Source organism: Salvia miltiorrhiza, chromosome 1 (genome assembly GCF_028751815.1).
Source record: "Salvia miltiorrhiza cultivar Shanhuang (shh) chromosome 1, IMPLAD_Smil_shh, whole genome shotgun sequence".
NCBI lineage: Eukaryota > Viridiplantae > Streptophyta > Magnoliopsida > Lamiales > Lamiaceae > Salvia > Salvia miltiorrhiza.
In genome coordinates, this window is record NC_080387.1 from 61,588,228 (window position 1) to 61,609,937 (window position 21,710).

The 21,710-nt window shown below is 41.5% G+C and overlaps 4 protein-coding genes across 7 annotated transcripts in view; 2 read left to right on the plus strand and 2 right to left on the minus strand.

The window, feature by feature from the left end:
* LOC131001622 (H/ACA ribonucleoprotein complex subunit 4) overlaps window positions 1-21,710 on the minus strand; it is an 806,367-nt gene that overhangs the window by 116,984 nt on the left and 667,673 nt on the right. The gene's annotated exons all lie outside the window — the stretch shown is intronic.
* Window positions 107-9,240, plus strand: LOC131001516 (insulin-degrading enzyme-like 1, peroxisomal). Of its 3 annotated transcripts, none has more exons than XR_009093963.1 (27): window positions 107-404; window positions 551-626; window positions 1,238-1,305; window positions 1,505-1,596; window positions 1,689-1,762; window positions 1,839-1,882; window positions 2,023-2,074; window positions 2,254-2,376; window positions 2,458-2,570; window positions 3,140-3,302; window positions 3,722-3,814; window positions 3,946-4,031; window positions 4,453-4,539; window positions 4,654-4,757; window positions 5,123-5,225; window positions 5,332-5,427; window positions 5,534-5,723; window positions 5,905-5,966; window positions 6,050-6,154; window positions 6,311-6,512; window positions 6,611-6,819; window positions 7,028-7,152; window positions 7,243-7,294; window positions 7,421-7,507; window positions 7,616-7,738; window positions 7,966-8,387; window positions 8,730-9,240. XR_009093963.1 is itself a non-coding variant. In XM_057927918.1 (26 exons), the coding sequence occupies exons 1-26, from the start codon at window positions 276-278 to the stop codon at window positions 8,215-8,217; spliced, it is 2,910 nt and encodes a 969-aa protein (XP_057783901.1). In that variant the 5' UTR covers window positions 107-275; the 3' UTR covers window positions 8,218-8,575. The 3 variants fall into 3 exon arrangements, 1 of the variants encoding a protein (XP_057783901.1); XR_009093964.1 differs by having other exon boundaries at window positions 8,800-9,240; XM_057927918.1 differs by lacking the exon at window positions 8,730-9,240 and having other exon boundaries at window positions 7,966-8,575.
* On the plus strand, window positions 10,246-13,822 carry LOC131001567 (probable glycosyltransferase STELLO2). Its single transcript, XM_057928041.1, has 4 exons — window positions 10,246-11,028; window positions 11,283-12,522; window positions 12,856-12,982; window positions 13,062-13,822. Exons 1-4 carry the CDS (start codon window positions 10,572-10,574, stop codon window positions 13,527-13,529), a joined length of 2,292 nt encoding a protein of 763 aa, XP_057784024.1. The 5' UTR covers window positions 10,246-10,571; the 3' UTR covers window positions 13,530-13,822.
* On the minus strand, window positions 14,246-19,651 carry LOC131001440 (magnesium-chelatase subunit ChlH, chloroplastic). The gene is made up of 4 exons (XM_057927842.1): window positions 17,513-19,651; window positions 15,432-17,234; window positions 14,871-15,347; window positions 14,246-14,791 (listed from the first exon to the last, which is right to left on the minus strand). Exons 1-4 carry the CDS (start codon window positions 18,986-18,988, stop codon window positions 14,414-14,416), a joined length of 4,134 nt encoding a protein of 1,377 aa, XP_057783825.1. The 5' UTR covers window positions 18,989-19,651; the 3' UTR covers window positions 14,246-14,413.

The window sequence follows — 21,710 nt, forward strand, 5'->3', positions numbered from 1 at the left end:
ATCACTTTTATACTTTATTAACTACACACTTAAAACACTAATCTATAATTCCTTAATTCTCGTACCCAAATTAAACGTATCAAGATTCGTGGGACGGAGGGAGTACAACATTTTGTGCACAGCATTCACATTTTTGTTTCTTCATCAAAGTCTTCCTCGTCGCTGCAACAAGTCAATCTCCACACACACAAAATATCTCTCTCAATATACATCCGTTTGTATATGTAATTCAGTGATTGCAATCGACTGAATTTGCACAATTGGAGAGGGAAAGCATGGCGTTGGGAGTAATGAAACAGGATGCTGAGATAATCAAGCCGCGCAATGATAAAAGAGAGTATCGAAGGATTGTTCTGCAAAACAATCTCCAAGTTCTCCTCATCAGCGATGCCGAAACTGATAAAGTCTGTAATTATGGTTGATAGTTTTCTTTTTTCTTAAAAAAAAAAAAAAACGGTTTTGCGGAAATCTGAAATTGATTAGGTATACACTTTTAGTAATTTGTTTCTGAATTTTGTTGTTTGGATTGGATTTGCCTTTTTTGTTCAAGTGTGCTGCTTCAATGGATGTTCGCGTCGGTTCTTTCAGTGATCCTGAGGGACTCGAAGGCCTCGCGCATTTTCTTGGTGAGGAAGTTTTTGTGTGCAAATATCTCGACTTTGATAACTTGAGCTACTTAAGGATACAAAGATGCCTGAATTTGAATGTTTTGAGCTAAATTTTGTAATGTCATTCAATTTCGATTTTGTTGTTGGTTATGAGGGTGTTGAATGCCTGTGCACATCTGACGAATTGGATATATGTTAGTTCCGGAGAGATTTTAGCAGGCCAAGTTCTGCAATAAAGCATTGAGTTTTCTCCAAAGAGAATTTTGAAAGATTTAAAATGTTAATATGAGGATGCAAGGCGTTTGAAAAGAGCTGGCTTTTCAGAATGCTATGCAGCTAAAATGCATGTGATGCTTCATATTTGATTCTTGCATCCCATGTCTTTTGTCATATGTTGAATGTGTAATGTTCTTTACGGGCATCTGTTTTTGAGCAATTTGTTTAAGTTTTCGTTGGTGTAACTGCAGCTAATGGTTCTGTTACTGTAATGTGATTCTAATACAGAGCATATGCTTTTTGTATGTTATTTATCCATGATGTATTTGCTGACGAAATTGAAGTTAATAGTTATGTTCTTCCAAGTAAAGTTTCTTAGACTTATATCTGATTGTAATGTGATTTTGTTACAGAACACATGCTTTTCTATGCTAGCGAAAAGTATCCACAGGAAGACAGTTACTCAAAGTACATCAGTGAGGTATTTTTTCACGTAGCTTGACTAACCTTGTTTTCTCTGGGACTAGACCATTATTATGATCCCGCTATTTCCCCTTATTTACATATTCTTCCTTTAATTTGATAATTCATGTCTTGATCTTAAAGTTTTGTCCTTTGTCTGGAAAAATGCTGTTTCTAGCTGAAAAATAAGATATCTTTTACACAACTTATGTTTGCAGCATGGAGGCAGCACAAATGCTTTCACGTCATCTGAACACACCAACTATTACTTTGATGTCAACCCTGACTCCTTTGAAGAAGCACTAGACAGGTAGAATTGATTGAACTTTCACAAATTTTATGGGATGCCTTCTAAAAGAATATTTATTCTGGAAGCGTGGCATAATGATATTCTGTATTCAGATTTGCTCAGTTTTTCATAAAACCACTGATGTCGGCTGATGCAACTACGAGGGAAATAAAAGCAGTTGATTCTGGTCAGCATTTTATCTTGCAGTTTCTCAATTAATTCCTTTTGATGAACTCCATTCTCCCTTATACATTGTATTTCAGAGAATCAGAAAAATTTGCTATCTGATGTCTGGCGGATGAATCAGGTGCTTCAATATTTTCTATGAAGTCTTCATAGGTTTTTCAAAATTTAACTGCACGGTTACATTTATAAATAATTTAATTGTGGGAATCAGGTGCAGAAGAGAACTAATCAACTATTTTAATTTTATTCTTACAAATACAGCTTCAGAAACATTTGAGCCTGAAAGACCACCCGTACCACAAGTTCAGTACAGGTTGGCATTATCGTATTGTTATCTCATGTTAATTTTATTTCGATCACTATGCTTCGTCACTTTATTTGTTTGTTTTGGATAGAGATAATTATGTTATAGTACTTAACAGTATCGATCATCCATCTTGATCCTTGATGCACCCTCTTATCATCTATGATCTTTTTGCAATGCACACGCAGGAAATTGGGATACTTTGGAAGTCCGGCCAAAGGAAAGAGGATTGGATACTAGACAAGAGCTTCTGAAGTTCTATAATGAAAATTATTCGGCCAATCTCATGCATCTTGTGATATATACTAAAGGTAGTAGGTTGATAACTGTCACCTGGTTTATATGGTCTTGTCATGTTAAATATATGAACTTATATAGTTGCATTGGTTTAGATGGCCTCTATAAATGTGAAAGCCTTGTGCGGAGCTATTTTGAGGATATCCGAAATACAAATAAAAACTTTATCAGTTTCCCCGGCCAGCCTTGTGATTCAGAAAGCCTTCAGGTACTGTTGGAGCGTCTTTAATATGTAAATTTAACCTACCAAGTGGCAAGATTTCTTTTTCCTTTATATGATGATCAAGTGTGCGAATAAACCTTTCTGGGAAGACTATCTGGAATATTTAAATGTTTTTCTCATTTTATAAATTACAACTTCTGAGTGAGACCCACCATTTCTTTCCTTTATTATTTCTTGATAAAAAATGTCTCATCAGTGACTGGTTGTCATTACCATCAAATTGCTACATCATCAGTCCCACATTCAGCTCCTCTTAGGCATCTGTTCTTACTCACTGTTGCAGTAATAGAGTCATGAAATGCCATCAATGAGTCATTTATCAATTATTAGTGCGCCTTTTAAAAACTTTTAGCCCATTGAAATGACAGAGCTTGGAATGCTACCATGCCACTTTTACATGGTTATGTATTCAAGACTAATTTCACAATCTTTTCCTATGCAATTCTTTTGTTGAAATACAATGTTCAATTACTGAAGCCAAGTTTGGTTGAACGTAGTAGTAATGTTTCTACTTGGTAAGAAAGTAGATTATATTTTCACTGTCTTTTTCACAGATTCTTGTAAAAGCCGTCCCAATTAAGCAAGGTCACAAGTTGAAATTTGTATGGCCAATAACACCTGGAATTCGTCATTACAATGAAGGGCCAAGCCGGTATCTAGGTCACTTGATTGGCCATGAAGGAGAAGGATCTTTGTTTTACATCTTGAAAAAACTGGGTGGGTGTTGAGCTTCCTTTCCATACCCCCACTCTCCCTCACTGATTTTCTGGTAGAAAAAATTGTCAGTAGATTTCTGTTCTGTGCTCACCCCCTCCCCTCTCAGCCCCAACGACGTTGACTGAATTTTGTATGATAAACTGATACTCTTATCCTTTGAGTTTTCTGGCTTAAGGTAGTAGAGTGAAGCTTCTCTACTTTGTAGTGGGCCATATATATTAAGTGTTGAGATTATTTATGCAGAATTCATGTGTCATGACTTAGTCATTGCATGTTTTGCTCCATGGGTTATCTATCGGTTAATTTTTAAATGTACTGATAGGACCATAGGATTTTGATCTACTTTGTAAGAAGCGAAATTTTACTTCCTAAGAGACAATGTTAAGAGGATATTTATCAGTTCATTCAAATGCTTGCAGGTTGGGCTACAAGTTTATCTGCTGGTGAATCAGATTGGACTAATGAGTTTTCTTTCTTTAGAGTCAGTATTGATCTAACAGATGCTGGCCAAGGTAAGTTGTCCTTCTTCTGATTTCGCTTTTGCTTAATGGGGAGGAGCCTTAGGGTGATGGAGGGGCACTATTGATCAATTTTTTTAATTTCATTCTTAATCTATATGCTTTTGTTTTTGTGATAATCACAGAACATTTTGAAGATATTGTGGCTCTATTGTTTAAATATATTCAACTTCTCCAGCAATCTGGACCCTGTCAATGGATTTTTGATGAGGTATAGTAGATGACATTGTTCCTGCTTGTAGACAAAATATATGGCATAGTCCCACAAAAAAATTTGCACAAAAATTGTCGTTGCACTGCACACAATTATGTTATTTGATGTAAACACTTGATGAGTGGTGCAATTGCATATCATGATTCATGAAGAATCTGCATCCAACTCATCAGATTGGTAGTGAAGGTGACAAATCATATTAAAAGTTCCCTCGGGTTTTTTTTGGAGAACTTCATACTTTTGTGGCTTATAGAAATAAGTCCCTCTAGAAGTATTCATCTTCTAGTTTTGGGCATTCTAGAATTCTGATTTAACATTAAAGAGCGTGGTTATTTATTGCCATGTCCATGCTTCTTTTGTTGAAGATCTTCAAACTGCCACTTGGAAATTTTAAATCATCTTTGTTTACTTAATGAAGCTTGCAGCCATTTGCGAAACTTCCTTTCACTATCAAGACAAGATTCGTCCCATTGATTATGTGGTTAATGTTGCAATTAATATGCAGGTAATTGGTTCTATCTTTATATGTTCGGCAAGAGCTCTTTATGCTTAAGTAATTTCGTGGTCAAGTATTATTTCACTTCTTATGATTCTTGCTTGTTTCTGTTAAATCTTGTAGTTTTACCCTCCTAAAGATTGGCTGGTTGGATCATCTTTGCCTTCAAAGTTCAATTCTGAGGTCATTCAGTCAGCATTGAAAGAGCTCAGTCCATTCAATGTGAGGTCTGTTTCACAAGTTACATAGAGATTCTTATCCTTTTTCATTTATTACATGCACCAATATGATTGACTGAAATGTTATCGCTACTTGCTAGAAGCAGATACCATATAGTCATCCTATTCTTGCTGATCCAAATCCATTGCTTTTTATATCCCCCTGAATTAAGTTTCTGAATGTGAAATAGCAAAAGAAACTTGAAAATGAATACAAAATGGTTTGCAACTTTCATTCATGTTTCTATGTCAGCTTCAAGTTGGACTTGGAATAACAAGTTGATTACTGGTTGCCTTATAGTGATTCCAATTTTTATTTTTTAATTGTTTGCATCATTTATTTGTTGTTTGGTTTTTTAACTTGTGTTCCACAGAATATTTTGGGAGTCAACGAAGTTTGAGGGACTTGCAGATTCAAAAGAGCCTTGGTATAGTACGGCTTATTCTGTTGAGCGATTAACTGGCTCCAAAATTGAGGTTGACCTCTCTTCTTCTTCTATGAAGAAAGAATAACTTTTCTACCTATTTAAATCTATCTGGGATACTCCACTTGAGATATTCTAATATGTTTGTTCACTTGCAGCAATGGGCTGATAAAGCTCCTGGTGAAGATCTGCATCTACCTGTCCCAAATGTGTTTATTCCTACAGATCTATCCCTTAAGACTGTCTCGGAGGAAGTAAGTTTTTGCATTTACTTTAAGTTCAAATAATGCCCTATGTCCTTTGGTTGCTAGACTCATAACAAGATCTTTTTGTTTGTGGTGTATTGACCTTTGGTATCAGATGACATTACCAGTTTTGTTGAGGAAGACACCTTACTCAAGGTTGTGGTACAAGCCAGATACATCATTTTCAACTCCCAAGGCATATGTCAAGATAGATTTCAATTGTCCCTTTTCTGGAAGTTCTCCTGAATCAGAAGTCCTCACTGAAATATTTACGCGTTTACTGATGGACTACTTAAATGAATATGGTAATTTTTCATATATAATATGAAAAAATTGTTTAATCATGTCAACCACTAATTATTTCACCTGCTTGATACAGCCTTATATCTAGTCATTTTGAAATACGACTTCTCACCTTATGCTTTTCATCTTCTGAAACTAAGTCATGAAACCCGTTCTTTCTCTGTTTTTTATTTCATATTTCAGCATACGATGCACAGGTTGCTGGTCTTTATTATTCAGTTAGCAACACTGACTTTGGTTTCCAGGTACTGTGCTGTTTGTTGGTACACTCTTTTTCAAAAACCCATGGTCATTCTTACCCATTGCTTTTGTTACATTTCCCTTACAGGTCACTGTGGTTGGATATAATCACAAGCTGTCGATCTTACTGGAGACAGTAATACAACGAATTGCGAATTTTGAAGTTAAACCGGACAGATTTGCTGTAATTAAGGTACTGTTCTTAACTTACTTGAATTAGCTCAGATCTCTACGGCTAGGTTCATCGTGTCACCCCCAGAATAATGTTATCCTATCATAACGAATATCAACTATGAGCTGTTTGATTATCATCTCCATCCTCTTTGGTTTTTGGTATGCTTGTATGCAGGAATTGGTCACAAAAGAGTATCAGAATATGAAGTTTCAACAGCCATATCAGCAAGCTATGTACTACTGTTCGTTAATACTACAAGACCAAACATGGCCTTGGACTGAGGAACTTGAAGTTCTACCTCACCTTGAAGTCGAGCATCTTGTGAAATTTTTCCCTTTAATGATATCAAGGATCTTCTTGGAATGCTTTGCTGCAGGTTCTAATTCCTCTCGTTGTTTCCTGATCTTTGCCAGATTTTTCTACTCTTTGGCTACTTTGTATCAGTTTCACCATTTCATTGTTTTCTAAATGTAGGAAATCTTGAGCCAAAAGAAGCAGAGTCCATGATCCAGCATATAGAAGATGTGTTCTTTGAGGGTTCCAATCCCGTATCTCAGCCTCTGTTTTCATCTCAATACATGACAAATAGAGTTGTGAAGCTTGAGAGGGGAATAAATTACTTCTACAGCACGGAAGGCCTAAATCCTAGTGATGAGAATTCTGCACTTGTCCATTACATTCAGGTACAAAGTAAAATTGAGAAAAATTGCTGGAATCCTGCCAGTTAATATCTAAAGTCTTTGTTTATATTATTTCTGTACGTTTTTCATCGGCTACGGGATTAAAATCCAAGAAACGAACCACTGGAAACACGCCAAATGAATGACTTCCGAGTTAAATGTCAGCTGTAAAGGCACGATGTTTGAACATTACTGCTTTTGTAACATGCAGGTGCACCAGGATGATTTCAAGCTAAATGTCACACTTCAACTTTTTGCCGTGATTGCAAAGCAACCTGCATTTCACCAGCTTAGATCAGTCGAGCAGCTTGGTTATATTACTGTGCTTATGCAGAGGTAGGAAAAAAATGCCTGCATTCTATGTTCTTCCATTTGTGACAGGTGATTTTTGCGTCATAACAAGCGCTCATATTTTTTGGACTGTAGGAATGACTCTGGTGTCCGAGGTGTACAATTCATTATCCAATCAAATGTCAAGGTATAGATTGCATCGTTTGTGTAAACAGTTTGTACATATTTTATGTCTGTCTTGCTCGTGATAGATACAACATTTATATGTTCTTGTAGTTACTATTTATCACTCACCAATTTTTGCGCATGACAGGGTCCTGGTCAAATTGATCTGAGAGTTGAGTCGTTTCTCAAGGTGTTTGAAACTAAGCTCTATGAAATGCCCAGCGATGAATTTAAGGTGCCATGTTAATTTCCAGAAAATTGCTTCATTATGAAAAACTATTCTTTTACGTTCTGCTTTGAGGAACACCTTGATATTGACACATAGCCTCCTCCATTGACACAGAGCAACGTTAATGCACTTATTGAAATGAAGCTGGAGAAGCACAAAAACCTACGAGAAGAATCTGGATTCTACTGGCGAGAAGTATCTGATGGCACCTTTAAATTCGACAGGAGAGAACGCGAGGTACTGAATTGAGTTTACTCGTTGAAAACTTTATTTTTTAATGCAATGTGATTTCATATCTCCTAGTTTAGAGACTTTGTAATTCCCACCTTAAACCCTTCTTTTCAATCCAAACACAACCTCAAAGATTTATAACCTGCTTGATGTTTCATGTTCTAGCGAGTGCCACGAGTGTGAGCTACCAAATCTTTTTGTTGATGATATCATACTTGAATTTGATGAAACAGGTAGCAGCACTAAGGCAATTAACTCAAAAGGACTTGATAGATTTCTTCAACGAGTACATTAAAGTCGGTGCTCCCCTCAAGAAGGGTTTGAGCGTACGCGTATATGGGAGCGCACATTCTTCAGAGTACCATACAGACAAAACCCAACCTGCTGAATCCAGCGTTGTTCCAATAGAAGATATCTTTAGTTTCAGAAGATCACGACCTCTGTATGGCTCGTTCAAAGGAGGCTTTGGTCACTTGAAGCTTTAAGATTGCGAAACTCTGTGTAGGATCAGAAGTAGAACTCTTCCTATAGCCATTTTCTGTACAATCAAGTGGATAAAACGGAATAGAGGTGTAACGATGAGGAGTTGGTGCCATCTTTGTGGTCGATAAGCATCTCCATACGTCCAGAGCTTTCTTCTTCAGATGGCTTTACGGTATTTACTATTGAATGCTTGATCTCAGGATTTTATTGCATATTTCTTTCATATCTAGACTAGATGTCTTTTTGCATTTTCTTATTGTGTAAAATAAGTTAATAGGACATCTACCATTTGTTTAACCATACTGTTGAAACAAGCAGAGGCGCTGATAAATTAAAAACTCAGTTTCTTGTTTTCTTTCAGTTCTCTTGTTTGGGTTATTGAACTATAGAAAGATGTTTCTTCCACCTACAGGCTTGTGTTGGCGCTGCAAATAAAGCAGTAAAAAGAAAAGAAAAAATATATTTCTTTGCTTGACTATCTTTACAGAATCTATATAAATGGATATTTGTGTAGTATGCACAGAGCTAAAGAACACATGATTTGAGCTGCCACTACTGCTGACTACTAGCATTGATCCTTGAAGCCCATCACGGTGTCGGGCGTGGTGGTTGAGCTGCCGCTGGTGTAGGTCATCAGTGGCGGTGGATTGTGGTGGAGCTGCTGCTGCTGGTGGCTGTCAGAGGCGGTGGCGGGTGGAGGGTGGTAGTACATCCGAGCGGTTTGAGGGCAATGGGAATGAAATCTAGCTGCTATTCTCACTCCTATATCCAACATTTCCACATATTTCCCCATTATCAAAGACTTCAAAAAAAGTTCCCTACGCAGTGTGTATACAGATAGCTTAATGTTGCCCCGCTTCACCTAATATGGGTGTATATATAGATGTGGATACAGCTGGTTTATGGGTATTTGAGCTCAAGTTTTTGGCCTAATGAAGTAGTGAAGGGTTGACAATGACTAATGACTTTGTCAAATATGGCTTTTGTTATGGAACTAGATGTATAAACATAGTTGTGTTGGTCAACCTCAGATTCCTTGGCTTAGTTTATTTTTGAGCTACCATCACACACACACACAAAATGGGATTTCTCCCAATAATTTTGGCCTTTGGGGAATAAGTAATTAAACTTGGTCAAAGTATTATTTGCTAGTCTTGTCTCGTAGAAACTAGAAATATTATGCTAAATTACTAATGAGTAATGACCTTTTCTTTTTTCCCCATCCAATGTAGCCTAAGGAATCAGAGATTTGATCAGTTCAATATTCTTGAAGCAAGAAAAATTATTAGTATAATACCACCAACAGAAAAGGCTGTTTCATTTGCTTCTCGTCTGAGTAACATATTCTAGAGCTGCCCATTTTCAGAATCCAAACAGCATCATTTACTCCATCAATCTGAAATTAAAATATAAGCCGAAGGTAAATTAAAAACTTAAAACTGCCAAAGTTGTTACCTGAGTATTTGCGTTTTTGTTTTTCCTCGTTTTCTTTGAAAATGATGATGCATGGTGCATTCTTCTGTATTTTCTATGAAATTTTCCTTTTTTTTTGTTTGGTAGGCATTGATGGCATATTTCTTCAATAATCTTAATAAGTAAAGTTGTCAATATTAAATTTCTTTGCACTTCATTAAGGGTGCAACAGATAAAGAAAAAAAAAAAAAAAAGAGAGAGAACACATACGAGATTTTTGAACACCACCCGTAAATAGTAGATTCTACTTTCTACAAGAACCCCAATTTTTAATCACAAATTTCCTCCTCCATTTTCTCCAAAATTGCAAAAATATTAATTGCAACCCAATTAACTACAAAAAAACATCCTTCTTCTTTTTCACAAGTCACAACCACCTCCCCACCTCAAATCCCACAACTTAAATGATTCATCAAATTATTAGTTGATATGTCCCCATCCCCCATCAAATCCAAGCAAAATAAAACTAATTAAAATTATTCTAGGAAATTAAAAAAACCCAAAAAATAAAATAAAATAAAATAAAATGTACAGTGATGATACTCCCAACCTGTACTTTGTCATTTTTCCTTTACCCACACCAGCAGTAGTTACAACTGATTGTCTTAGATTCAATCTTAAGCCAAAACCAGCTCCACTATCCCCTTTACTGTCGGCACCCCCTTCCCCCACCCCCACCCCTTATCAAGATTCAGACCAAACAAGAAATCCAAGTTGTAGTCAATGCTACACTGAATTTCGCAAGACTCGATTTTTTATACGCCTCCCTCACCATTACCATTTCCCTTCCGCTAGTGTGTGTTGTGTGTTCGCTTTTGGTTTCTTGGTGGGGGGTTTCAACTTTCAGCTATTTTACAGTCGAATTGACTGAACCCCAGAAAAAATGCTAGTCCAAGATCGCATTTTGCCCACTTCTGATTCGCCAAAACTCCACAATCAACGCAAACCCTTCTTCATTGCGTCGAAGAATCTCGATTTGTCGACGTGGGTCTCGGAGAATCTGTACAAGATCGTCACCATTCTCCTCCTGATCACTACCGTCGCCGCCCTTTTCTTCCTCCGCAACTACTCCACCGCCGGGGGCGATGCGGCGGCTCTGCTCTGCCTTCAGTCCACGCAGTCTCGTACCATCCACCCCAAGTTTCCGAATATTAATTGGAACTCTATCGACCGCATTGTTGACAAGTCGACGCCGTTTGCTAACTTTCGATCGGAGAAATGGATCGTTGTCTCTGTTGCGGATTACCCTTCTGATTCTTTGAGGAGAATGGCTAAGATTAAAGGGTGGCAAGTTCTTGCGATCGGAAATTCTAGGACTCCCAAAGATTGGAAATTGAAAGGTATGATTTTCGCATTGAATTCTCAGCTTAAGTTAATAGTTCAATCTGAGTTAGCTGGATTTGCCATTCTAGTTTTCAAGTGTTTCCTTGTTAAATTTTAGATGACATTGGTCCTCTGCGTGTGTGTGTTATGATTCTAAGATATATATCAAATGATCTTATTATGGATGAGCTAATCTAGTTTACATGATTTAGATTTGTTAAATTGATATAGCAAGATTAGGATATTGAGTTGTATTTTGTTGCTTCAACAGGTGCGATTTATTTATCATTGGAAACGCAAGCTCAATTGGGATTCAGAGTGGTTGATTACTTGCCTTATGATTCGTACGTTCGTAAAACTGTGGGGTACTTATTTGCCATTCAACACGGTGCTCAAAAGATCTATGATGTTGATGATAGAGGCAACGTGATAGATGATGATATAGGAAAGCATTTTGATGTCGAGTTGGTTGGCGAGGGCGCTAGGCAAGAGGTTATTCTGCAATATAGTCATGAGAATCCCAATAGGACAGTTGTGAACCCTTATATACATTTTGGGCAACGGTCTGTTTGGCCAAGGGGATTGCCGCTGGAAAATGTGGGCGATATTGGACACGAGGAGTTCTACACCGAGGTGTTCGGTGGGAAACAGTTTATACAACAGGGTATTTCCAATGGGCTACCGGATGTGGATTCTGTATTTTACTTCACTAGGAAGGCTTCGTTGGAGGCGTTTGACATTAGGTTTGATGATCGTGCTCCTAAAGTGGCGTTCCCTCAGGGTACAATGGTGCCCATCAATTCATTCAACACGATATTCCATTCGTCTGCATTTTGGGGTTTGATGCTTCCGGTGTCGGTTAGCACGATGGCCTCTGATGTCTTGAGGGGGTATTGGGCACAGAGGCTTTTGTGGGAGCTCGGTGGATACGTTGTGGTGTATCCTCCCACCGTTCATCGGTATGACAGAGTTGAAGCGTACCCTTTTTCAGAAGAGAAAGATCTTCATGTGAACGTGGGCCGTCTGATCAATTTCTTGGTGGCGTGGAGATCTAGTAAGCATAGGTTGTTTGAGAAAATCTTGGAGTTGAGTTATGTTATGGCTGAGGAAGGATTCTGGACAGAGAAGGACGTGCATTTCACCGCTGCTTGGCTTCAAGATCTTCTTGCTGTCGGTTACCAGCAGCCTCGTCTGATGTCACTCGAACTAGACCGGCCGAGGGCAACTATTGGTCATGGCGACCGGAAGGAGTTTGTTCCTCAAAAGTTACCATCCGTGCATCTTGGAGTTGAGGAGATCGGGACAGTGAATTATGAAATCAGTAACTTGATTCATTGGAGGAAGCATTTTGGGAATGTGGTGCTCCTAATGTTCTGCAGCGGACCTGTCGAGCGTACTGCATTGGAGTGGAGGTTACTATATGGCAGGATATTCAAAACAGTTATTATATTATCTAGGGAAAAAAATACAGATCTTGCTGTGGAAGAAGGCCAATTGGACTATGTTTACAAGTATGTGGATCTTAACTCCAATTTCCTCTATATGTGCTCCACTTTTGTTACTTTTTCCCCTAAATTCGTATGTAAATGGAGATTATATATCACTAGACGACTGTGAATTAGTTAAGAAATAGCTTGTCTAAAACTAAGTCTTGTCAAAAGTGCTCGGTGTTGGCTAGTTACAAATAACCAATGTTTTCTTTTGTCCGACTTGTTCTTTGCTTAATTAGAGGTCAAAAAGTCTTCAGCTTATTAAACTCAAATGCAACATTTTGTTGGTGAATGAGGCAAGCTATATGATCTTCTTGCATCTCTCTTTTAACTAGTCTCGCTATTTGTTTTCAGGTATTTTCCAAAAGTTTTCGACAGATACTCGAGCGCAGACGGCTTTTTATTTCTGCACGACGATACTATTCTTAATTACTGGAACTTGCTCCAAGCTGACAAGTCTAAGCTCTGGATCACAAACAAGGTAAAGATTTCATTTTTCACTCAAATTTATCATACTAAAACTTGTGCTCGCCCCGTCTTCTAATAACGGATGTGTATAGGTGTCCAAGTCGTGGACGAGTGTCTCAGTTTCTGGCAGCTCGGATTGGTTTGTGAAGCAAGCCGATATGGTGAAGAAAGTGGTGGCAGCGATGCCTGCTCATCTTCAAGTCAATTATAAAGACAGTGTAAAAGATCAGCAAAACCTCATGATCTGCAATTCAGAAGTATTCTATGTCCCTCGACGTTTTGTTGCTGACTTCACCGATCTAGTCAATCTGGTGGACGATCTGGACGTCCATCACAAAGTCGCCATACCAATGTTCTTTCTAGCAATGGATTCGCCTGAAAACTTCGATTCAGTGCTCAACTCGATGAAGTATAAGCAGAAGCTACAGAGCAACTCTACGTCATTCTACTCTCCCGAAGCCCCTGCCATTCATCCATGGAGCGTGACGAGCGAACAGGACTTCATCAAGCTGATCAGAATCATGGCAGCTGGCGATCCTCTGTTGATGGAGCTCGTTTGATGTCGCAAATAAGGTTAGACTTTTGCCCTAAGGCCTCAAAGTGGGGAAACTGCAATCATGTATACACTTTCTTAGACCAAAAATTCATACTACAAGTTTTTGTTTGTACTAATATTCTTTCAGGAGGAAGGAACCTTCCTTTGTAGATTTTTTCTTTTCTTTTCTTTTTGGAAACATTGTTTAATTGTAGATCTTGCATAGAAACAGTTAGTTTTGCTTCTGCTTTTGAAAGATGGGATGTTTTCTTGGACAATGTAATGTGTAAATTCTCTTTTATGTTCATTCTTACGACATATTACATGTTTCCACCAAATTTTGTAACGTTGTATTGTATTCTTGGTTTTTTTTCCTCTTTAAATATGAGTTTAGCTTAGACTTTTTGCCTTTCCGTTTAATGCCTCCTGTGATCGCCTTTAAAGTAAGGCTGGTAATTTTCAAAACAACATAAAAGCACGGCACAAAATTAATGAGTTAGTGTTCGTGTCCTTATCGTGACAACAATGTAGGACATGATTTTCTCGTCAAATTCCTGTCTTTTTTCGTATAACACAATAATTTCATGCCGTATTGTGCTGTGCACGAACCATGTCGCCTTTGTGTCATGGACGAGCAGATCTTAATGGATCGTGTTCGTATTCAGTCTTATCGTGTCCATTATTATGTGAGCCCTAATTCAAAGCATACGTTTTAAATTTTGATACAGATAACATGTGGTGTGGTGGTGCTTGAAAGTTGAAAATTTATGTAAAATCAGTTTGTTGACATTGTTACAATGAAGGAAACCAACAGCCCTGTGGGAAATGAATACAGTGTGGGCAATTGGTGAAAGAATTCAACCCTCAATTCGGACAAGAAAAGGGCGTATGTTATTTGCAGTTTTGGTATCAACGATCGATTCCTTCAATCTTGTCTTCAACTTCGGAGTAAAGCTGCCTTAACTTCTCAATGTTCTCTTCAGAGGTCTCCCAGTAGCCTCTCCCGTTGGCCTCCAAGAACGTCTGCAGCAGCTTCCTGAAGGAGTTGGGGTTGGTGCTCATGAGGCGGTTCAGCATCTCCTCGTCTTGGATGAACGTCGTGTTCGCCTCCTCGTACACCCAGTTGTCCACCTGCCCGGACGTTGCGCTCCACCCCACCGTGTTGGTCAGCCGCTTCTCAATCTCACGGACCCCCTCGTACCCGCTCGACAGCATCCCCTCGTACCACTTGGGGTTCAGCAGCTTCGTCCTTGCGTCCAGCCGCACTGTCTCAGACAGCGTCCGCACCTGCACCATCACCATCACCCACCTCAGCCAGACAGTTCTAATATGCTCAAACCATTCTAACAGATGAGACTATCTGTACCTGTGCATTTGCTGTGGTGGTGTCTGCAATGTACGCACTCGGCTTCTTCCCGTCTTTCCGGAGGTTCTGCACCAGGTTTGTGGGGTCCGAGTCGAAGTAGTGGCTGACGTCCGTCAGGGAGATCTCCGAGGAGTCGAGGTTCTGGAAGGTGGCATCGGCCGTGCTGAGAGCCATCTCGAAGATCTTGCGCTTCTCTGTCATGCCCACGCCGGGGGCGTCGCAGTCGAACGCGAACGACTTCCGGCTAAGGTACATGTCCTGCAGCTGCTTCTCGTCGTTCCACGAGGAGTTCTCGACAGCCAGGTTGATGTTGGAGGAGTAGGAACCCGAGGCATTGGAGAAGATGCGCGACGCGGCCTCCCTCACCTCAACTCCCAGCTCCTTGGCCTGCTCCAGCGCATGCTTCCTCACGTAGTTCTGCTCCTCCGGCTCGTCCAGCTCCGCCACCATTTTCACCGCTCGGTCGAGAAGGTTCATCTACAAAAATGGAAACCTCATAAGCAGATTCAATCAATGCAAGCCACGCAATGTGATTTAACTACTGAGGAAAATCTTGGATACCTGGTTGATGAAGAGATCTCTGAAGACACCGGAGCAGTTGACAACAACATCTATCCTCGGCCTCCCGAGCTCCTCAAGGCTCACAATCTCCACACGGTTCACACGTCCGAGAGTGTCAGTCACCGGTGTGACACCGATCATCCAAAGAACTTGAGCCAGTGATTCACCATATGTCTTGATGTTATCAGTCCCCCACAGCACCAAAGCAACCGTCTCCGGATACTTGCCTCCGTTGTCGATCTTCTGCCTCTCGAGCAGCCTCTCCACAACGATCTTAGCACTCTGCATAGCTGCAGTGGTTGGGATAGACTGAGGGTCCAAGGCATGGATGTTCTTCCCAGTAGGCAGCACCTTGGGGTTCCTGATCGGGTCCCCACCTGGCCCTGGCTCTACGTACTTCCCTTCCAAGGCTTGCTTCAAGCTCCCCACCTCGTTGTCCTCCACGATCAGCCTCAAGCATTCGCCTAAAAACTGGAACAGAACTCTCAGCTTCTCTCTGTCAGCCCTATAAAACTTGGTGTTTGATAGGTACTGAATCCATGGCTCATTCACACCAAAGCCAAGGATTGATGTGAGCTTATCAGCTACATCAACAACCTGGCCTTTGCTGTTGGTGGATCGCTCCACAAACGCGGTGATTGCCCCACGGGATGTCTCGGTAATCTGCTTCAGGAGCTCCACATCGCGTAGGATGCCCTTGTCGCTCCCTCTGTAGATATCCTCAATATCTCTTCCCACAGTCTGAGCCAATATAGACGGGAGAGACGAAATCTCCTCCTCTGCACGGTCCAATGCAGCAATATTGACTAGTGTAGCCACTGCCTCCATTGCAGTTGGAGGCTCACCAATGACATGAAGCCCGCAGGGTAGCAGCCTTGATTCAATCTCCATAATCTTGGAATACACTTTCCCAACGACAAGATCGCGTTCTTTCTGAGGGAGCTCGACTCCCTCTTCGGGTAGGTCCACGTCCTTGTCAAGATTGCACTGCTTGGCAGTGCTGATGATGGAGCTCACGATTTGCTGGCCACGCCCCGAGTCCTTGAGAGACTGGTACGACGAGATCAGCTCGCTCAGCTGCTTGAGCCCTTTGTAGAGGCCGGCATTCTCGGCAGGGGGAGTCAAGTAGCTGATGGTGTTTGCATAGCTACGCCTCTTGGCCACAGTGGCCTCGGATGGGTTGTTGGCCGCGTAGTAGTAGATGTTGGGGATGTTCCCGATGAGGCTGTCCGGGAAGCAGGCGTCACTCATGCCTACTTGCTTTCCGGGCATGAACTCAAGCGAGCCGTGGGTGCCAAAGTGGAGGACTGCATCCGCCTTGAAGATCTTCTCCACATACGAGTAGTATGCAGCGAATCCGTGGTGGGGGCTGGCGGATTTGGAGAAGAGGAGGCGCATAGGGTCGCCCTCATAGCCAAACGTCGGCTGCACACCAATGAAGACGTTCCCGTACTGCTTGCCATAGACGAGGAGGTTTTCCCCGTCTGAGTTTAGGTTACCGGGGGGCTTCCCCCAGTTCTCCTCGAGAGCAGTGGCGTACGGGGTCAGATTCTTGTACTCGCGGACGCCCATCTTGTAGACCACGTTGAGGTTGGGGCTGTCGAATTGCGCCTCCTTGTCGTGGATGATCTCCTCGATCAAGGCCTCAGAAGTTTCTGGAAGGCCGTCGACGTTGTAGCCGTCCCTCTTGAGCTCTTTCAGCACAGAGTAAATGGAAGAGAAGACATTCAAGTAGGCTGCAGTTCCCACATTGCCTTTGTCTGGAGGGAAGCTGAATACAGTGATTGCTAGCCTCTTGTCTGCCTGCACACACAGATTATACCATCACCATATATTATGATACATCTTAAACTCAATCATAGGTCAGCATCTCTCTCTCTCTCTTTTCAAACTACTCAAGAAAGATACAAGTAAACCATGCTGATTGACGCACAAGGCCTAATTTGTTGAGGAAATTCCATGTTTCTATGCACAAACTACACTGATAATCTATTGTACTAGTATTACTCTATGATAGCAAAACAACAATCACAAAATCATCTTACTTGACAAGTATCATATAAAATAAAAACAGTAGGTACCTTTGTTTTCCTCTTGAGTTCAGCCCATCTGATAGCTCTGGTGCAAAGCTGCTCCACCCTATTGTGAAGAGCATGTGATTTCCCTGTCCTGGGATCCCGCCCGGAGAAAACGATAGGCTCCATGCCACCATCAAGCTCAGGGAGAGCAACCTGCAGAGCCACCTGAATAGGGTGCAACCCCAAGGTGCTGTTCAGCCACTCCTCCGTTGTCTGGAACACCAACGGCAGCGCCACAATGTAAGGCACGTCAAGCTTCATCAAAGCCTCCACCGCCCTCGGGTGGTCCTGCCTTGCAGGACCCCCAACAAGAGCAAAGCCAGTAAGCGACACAACCGAGTTGATCATCGGCTTCTTGGTCACCGGATCAATGAAGTACCTCTCCACCGGGCCGGAGAAGTCGAGCCCCCCAGCAAAGATGGGTATGACCTTGGCCCCCTTAGCTTCAAGCTCCATGATCACAGCCACATAGTGGCTCTCATCACCAGTCACAATGTGACTCCTCTGCAAGACCAGCCCAATCACAGGTGCATCCTTGCTCTTGAGCCGCTCATTAGCATCCCTTCTTGTTGCATACCAATTCAAATACTCCTTCACATCATCATACATACAGGGGGCCAAAGGGTGCCAAATCCCAGTATCCAAGTACAGAACCGGCTCCGAATACGCGATCTTCGCGCCCTTCAAGGCCGGCACATACGACCCCGAGATCATCTTCAAGAAGTTCATCAGATTGTCAGGAGACCCCCCCAGCCAAAACTGCAGGCTAAGTATATACAGCCTTGCATCTTGAGCCTTATCACTAGGCAAGTACTTCAACACCTTAGGCAAAGTCCTCACAAGCTTCAACATGCTATCAGCAAAGCCTGCATTGGATTTCCCCTTCTTCTTGAACAGCTGAAAAAAGGGGCTCTTGGATTGCCCCAGCTGAGACATGCTGAAAGATCCGAGCTTGTTCAACCTCATCACCTCAGGCATTGATGGGAAGACCAGCACGGCATCGAGCCTGTCTCTCTCCTTCTCCACAGCTGCTTTCACCTTCAATGCCAGCTCCTCCACGAAGATGAGTGATCCGATGAAGATGTTGGCGTCTTCGAGGTCCTTGCAGAGGCTGTTGTAGTTGTTCTCGTCTCTCAGCTCCTCGACCAGGTAGCCCACGAGCTCGAACGAGGCGTGCTCGTTGCTCTTGTTGAGGGATTGCACTGCTGCTGAGAGGGAGGATTGGTACTGAGCTTCGAGGACCACGTAGACGACCTTCACTGTGGTGAGGTTCGACTTCTCGGGCACGATTCTGCGGACTTCCTGCGTGGTCTGCGTGAAGAGGCCGTTGCCAATGGCGGTGCATTTGAATTTCTGGTTGGTTTTGGTGCTTCTCTTGGGGAGGAAGGAGTGGAGGAGGTACTTCTTTTGTGAGAGGGAAGAGAGGTTTACCGCTTTGGAGCTTGGGAGTGTGAATGGCGATGAAACCAAAGACGCCATTGCTGCAAGAAAACAGAACACTCTGTTTCTTGATTGATAAAAATGATCTCTTGATTATATAAACAATGAGAAGGGGAGAAAAAAGGAAAATGTTATATATATGTGTGTGTACAGAGAGATTGAAGGAGGAGAATTGATTGGAAAAACAGAGTGTGGAATGGAAATTTTTGAAAGAAATTTGAAGAATTTCTGGTTTCTGCTGCTGCTTGCAGCTGTGTTTTTTTCTTTGTCGAACTCTCCTCTTTCTGGTGGAGTGGGAGTGTGATTATTTTTTATAAATTTGTGTTGGTTTTTCAGTTGATGGTCAGGAGAGGGACACGCGTCGACGAGGGTAGACAGTGTTCTGCGGCTGAGAGAGAGAGGGGTGGGGTTGGCTTACTTGTACTTTGGTTATCTGCTTGAGCAATTTATGATGAAGTTCCTCGAGCTCTGATTGGTCGAGCTGGATTTCGTCGAATTGCAGAGAGAGAGAGAGGTTAGAAAATGTGGATGATGAGAGAGAGAGAGAATGAGGAGATAGAGTGTGAGATTTTGTATACGTCACTGTTTTATGAGTGCCTTTTTTCTTTTTTGGCTATTATCTACGAGTTTGTGACCCTCCTTGAAAAGGATTTGATATTTTGTGTTTCAATGGCAGATTCCCAGTATAATATTTTCACAACAAAAAAGTCTTTTGTTTTTACACATATATCATTTTTGTTACACATGTAAAAATAAAAGATTTTTGTGCTCACCTCACAAAACCACACGTATGCATAATTTCCACCATAAATGCACATCTTTTTTTATGAATTCTTTTTCTTGTAAGTTGGAAGAAGTGAAATAGTGAATTATTCACTCAAGTTTTAGCGCACGTTTGATTGGATTTTTTAAAGATTGAAAAGGGATTCAATTAATTGAATTCATTATTTGATATTTGATTTTGATAATGAGTTAATCATTATATTTATTTGAGAGTAACCCAATCATTCAATTTATCACCCCTCAAAACAAAGAAGAAACAACAAAAAGGGAATGTATTACTAATAATTTTTTTTTATTGTTAAATCAAACATTCAATAAAAGTAACGATTATTGTTACCATTACACTCCTTTATTTGATTTCATTCTATTTTCATTCTTCTACTCGAACCAAATGAGCACTTAGTATGAATGAGCGTCTTCATAGTCATACATACACTTAGCTCAACTTGAGTTTTACACGAGCTATTGGACATCATTCTATACTTTTGGAAATGGTTTGATTTTAGAGCGATTTTCGGCCTCGTTGTTCAATCATTCTAGAAACCATCCCTTAGCAGACACAATCATAAGATTTTGAGGATGTAATGACATGTTGAGAGCATGTTGTTATTGAGGAGTGTAGAAATGCGGACAGAGTAACGATGTGAATGTAGGAACCGAGGCAAGAGTTGGACTCTTTCTCCGTAAGACAAAATTGTAGAAACCGAGGCAAGAGTTGGACTCTTTCTCCGTAAGACAAAATTGCCCCGCACAGTACACACGGTTCGATGGCAAATGTCCCCAAGATACAACGGTTTGAATGAGTACGAGACCTTGTACTAGGAACTCGAACTTCCGACGAACTACAGAATACTCGGGACTTGAGTATGAACTAGAAGACAGAATGAACGAATTAATTATCTGAATTAATTTTCGGTGTGTCTAATCTCATTCTGCAGGGCTGTATTTATAGGAGAAGGAGGGTGCGATGAAGAGGTGTCTGCTAGGAGGTGGCTGTTCGAACAAGCCAATGGTCCGAACCATTGCACTGGTTCGATCAAAGGGGTGCGAGCCAAACCGCCCCCACCTCACCAGCCTGATCCAACCGCTGCCACGTCAGCAACCTCATCCACCCGAATTCCTTATCCGCCACGCGGTGCCATGTCACCGAGCCGCATGTTCCACGTCACACGAGCCACTGTTTAGTTTGTCAAAACTAAAGGCTCCTCAAACGACGCTCGAACGAGCGAAGTGCAAAGTGCGCCTACAAAGCGCCCATTGCGACAAGTGCGACGTGCACGTGCACGTGCTCGGCCTCGGACTCGGAAGGTGCTTCGCACCTTCCTCGTAGGAATTTGAGTCTTATTGTATTTATAGGAGAAGGAGGGGTGCGATGAAGAGGTGTCTGCTAGGAGGTGGCTGTTCGAACAAGCCAATGGTCCGAACCATTGCACTGGTTCGATCAAAGGGGTGCGAGCCAAACCGCCCCCACCTCACCAGCCTGATCCAACCGCTGCCACGTCAGCAACCTCATCCACCCGGATTCCTTATCCGCCACGCGGTGCCATGTCACCGAGCCGCATGTTCCACGTCACACGAGCCACCGTTTAGTTTGTCAAAACTAAAGGCTCCTCAAACGAGCGAAGTGCAAAGTGCGCCTACAAAGCGCCCATTGCGACAAGTGCGACGTGCACGTGCACGTGCACGTGCACGTGCTCGGCCTCGGACTCGGAATTTGAGTTTTAGCCTTAAAAGGCTAAGTCAAAACCCACTTGGGTGCACAAGCACACTTGATTGTTCCTTTATGGTGGAGAGCACTCTATAAATAGCTTTCAACTTCCTCATTTTTCCAATGTGGGATGACACTCCACATTCCATTTTCAATGGCTATCTTTTGACATTTAATTACTCATTCAATTCTTAATAGATTTGAACAAGTAAATATACCAAATTAATCTACTCAAAATGTAGATTCCAAATATGTCATTTAATCCCATTA

Coding starts and splice junctions, on each gene's coding strand:
- LOC131001516 (XM_057927918.1), top strand. CDS start 276: ATGGCGTTGGGAGTAATGAAACAGGATGCTGAGATAATCAAGCCGCGC. Junction 5,226..5,331: donor TAACTGGCTCCAAAATTGAG/GTTGACCTCTCT, acceptor GTTCACTTGCAG/CAATGGGCTGATAAAGCTCC. Junction 7,739..7,965: donor TCGACAGGAGAGAACGCGAG/GTACTGAATTGA, acceptor TTGATGAAACAG/GTAGCAGCACTAAGGCAATT.
- LOC131001440 (XM_057927842.1), bottom strand. CDS start 18,988: ATGGCGTCTTTGGTTTCATCGCCATTCACACTCCCAAGCTCCAAAGCG. Junction 15,348..15,431: donor GAGATCTCTTCATCAACCAG/GTATCCAAGATT, acceptor CCATTTTTGTAG/ATGAACCTTCTCGACCGAGC. Junction 14,792..14,870: donor CCACCACAGCAAATGCACAG/GTACAGATAGTC, acceptor GTGATGGTGCAG/GTGCGGACGCTGTCTGAGAC.
- LOC131001567 (XM_057928041.1), top strand. CDS start 10,572: ATGCTAGTCCAAGATCGCATTTTGCCCACTTCTGATTCGCCAAAACTC. Junction 11,029..11,282: donor CAAAGATTGGAAATTGAAAG/GTATGATTTTCG, acceptor TTGCTTCAACAG/GTGCGATTTATTTATCATTG. Junction 12,523..12,855: donor CAATTGGACTATGTTTACAA/GTATGTGGATCT, acceptor ATTTGTTTTCAG/GTATTTTCCAAAAGTTTTCG.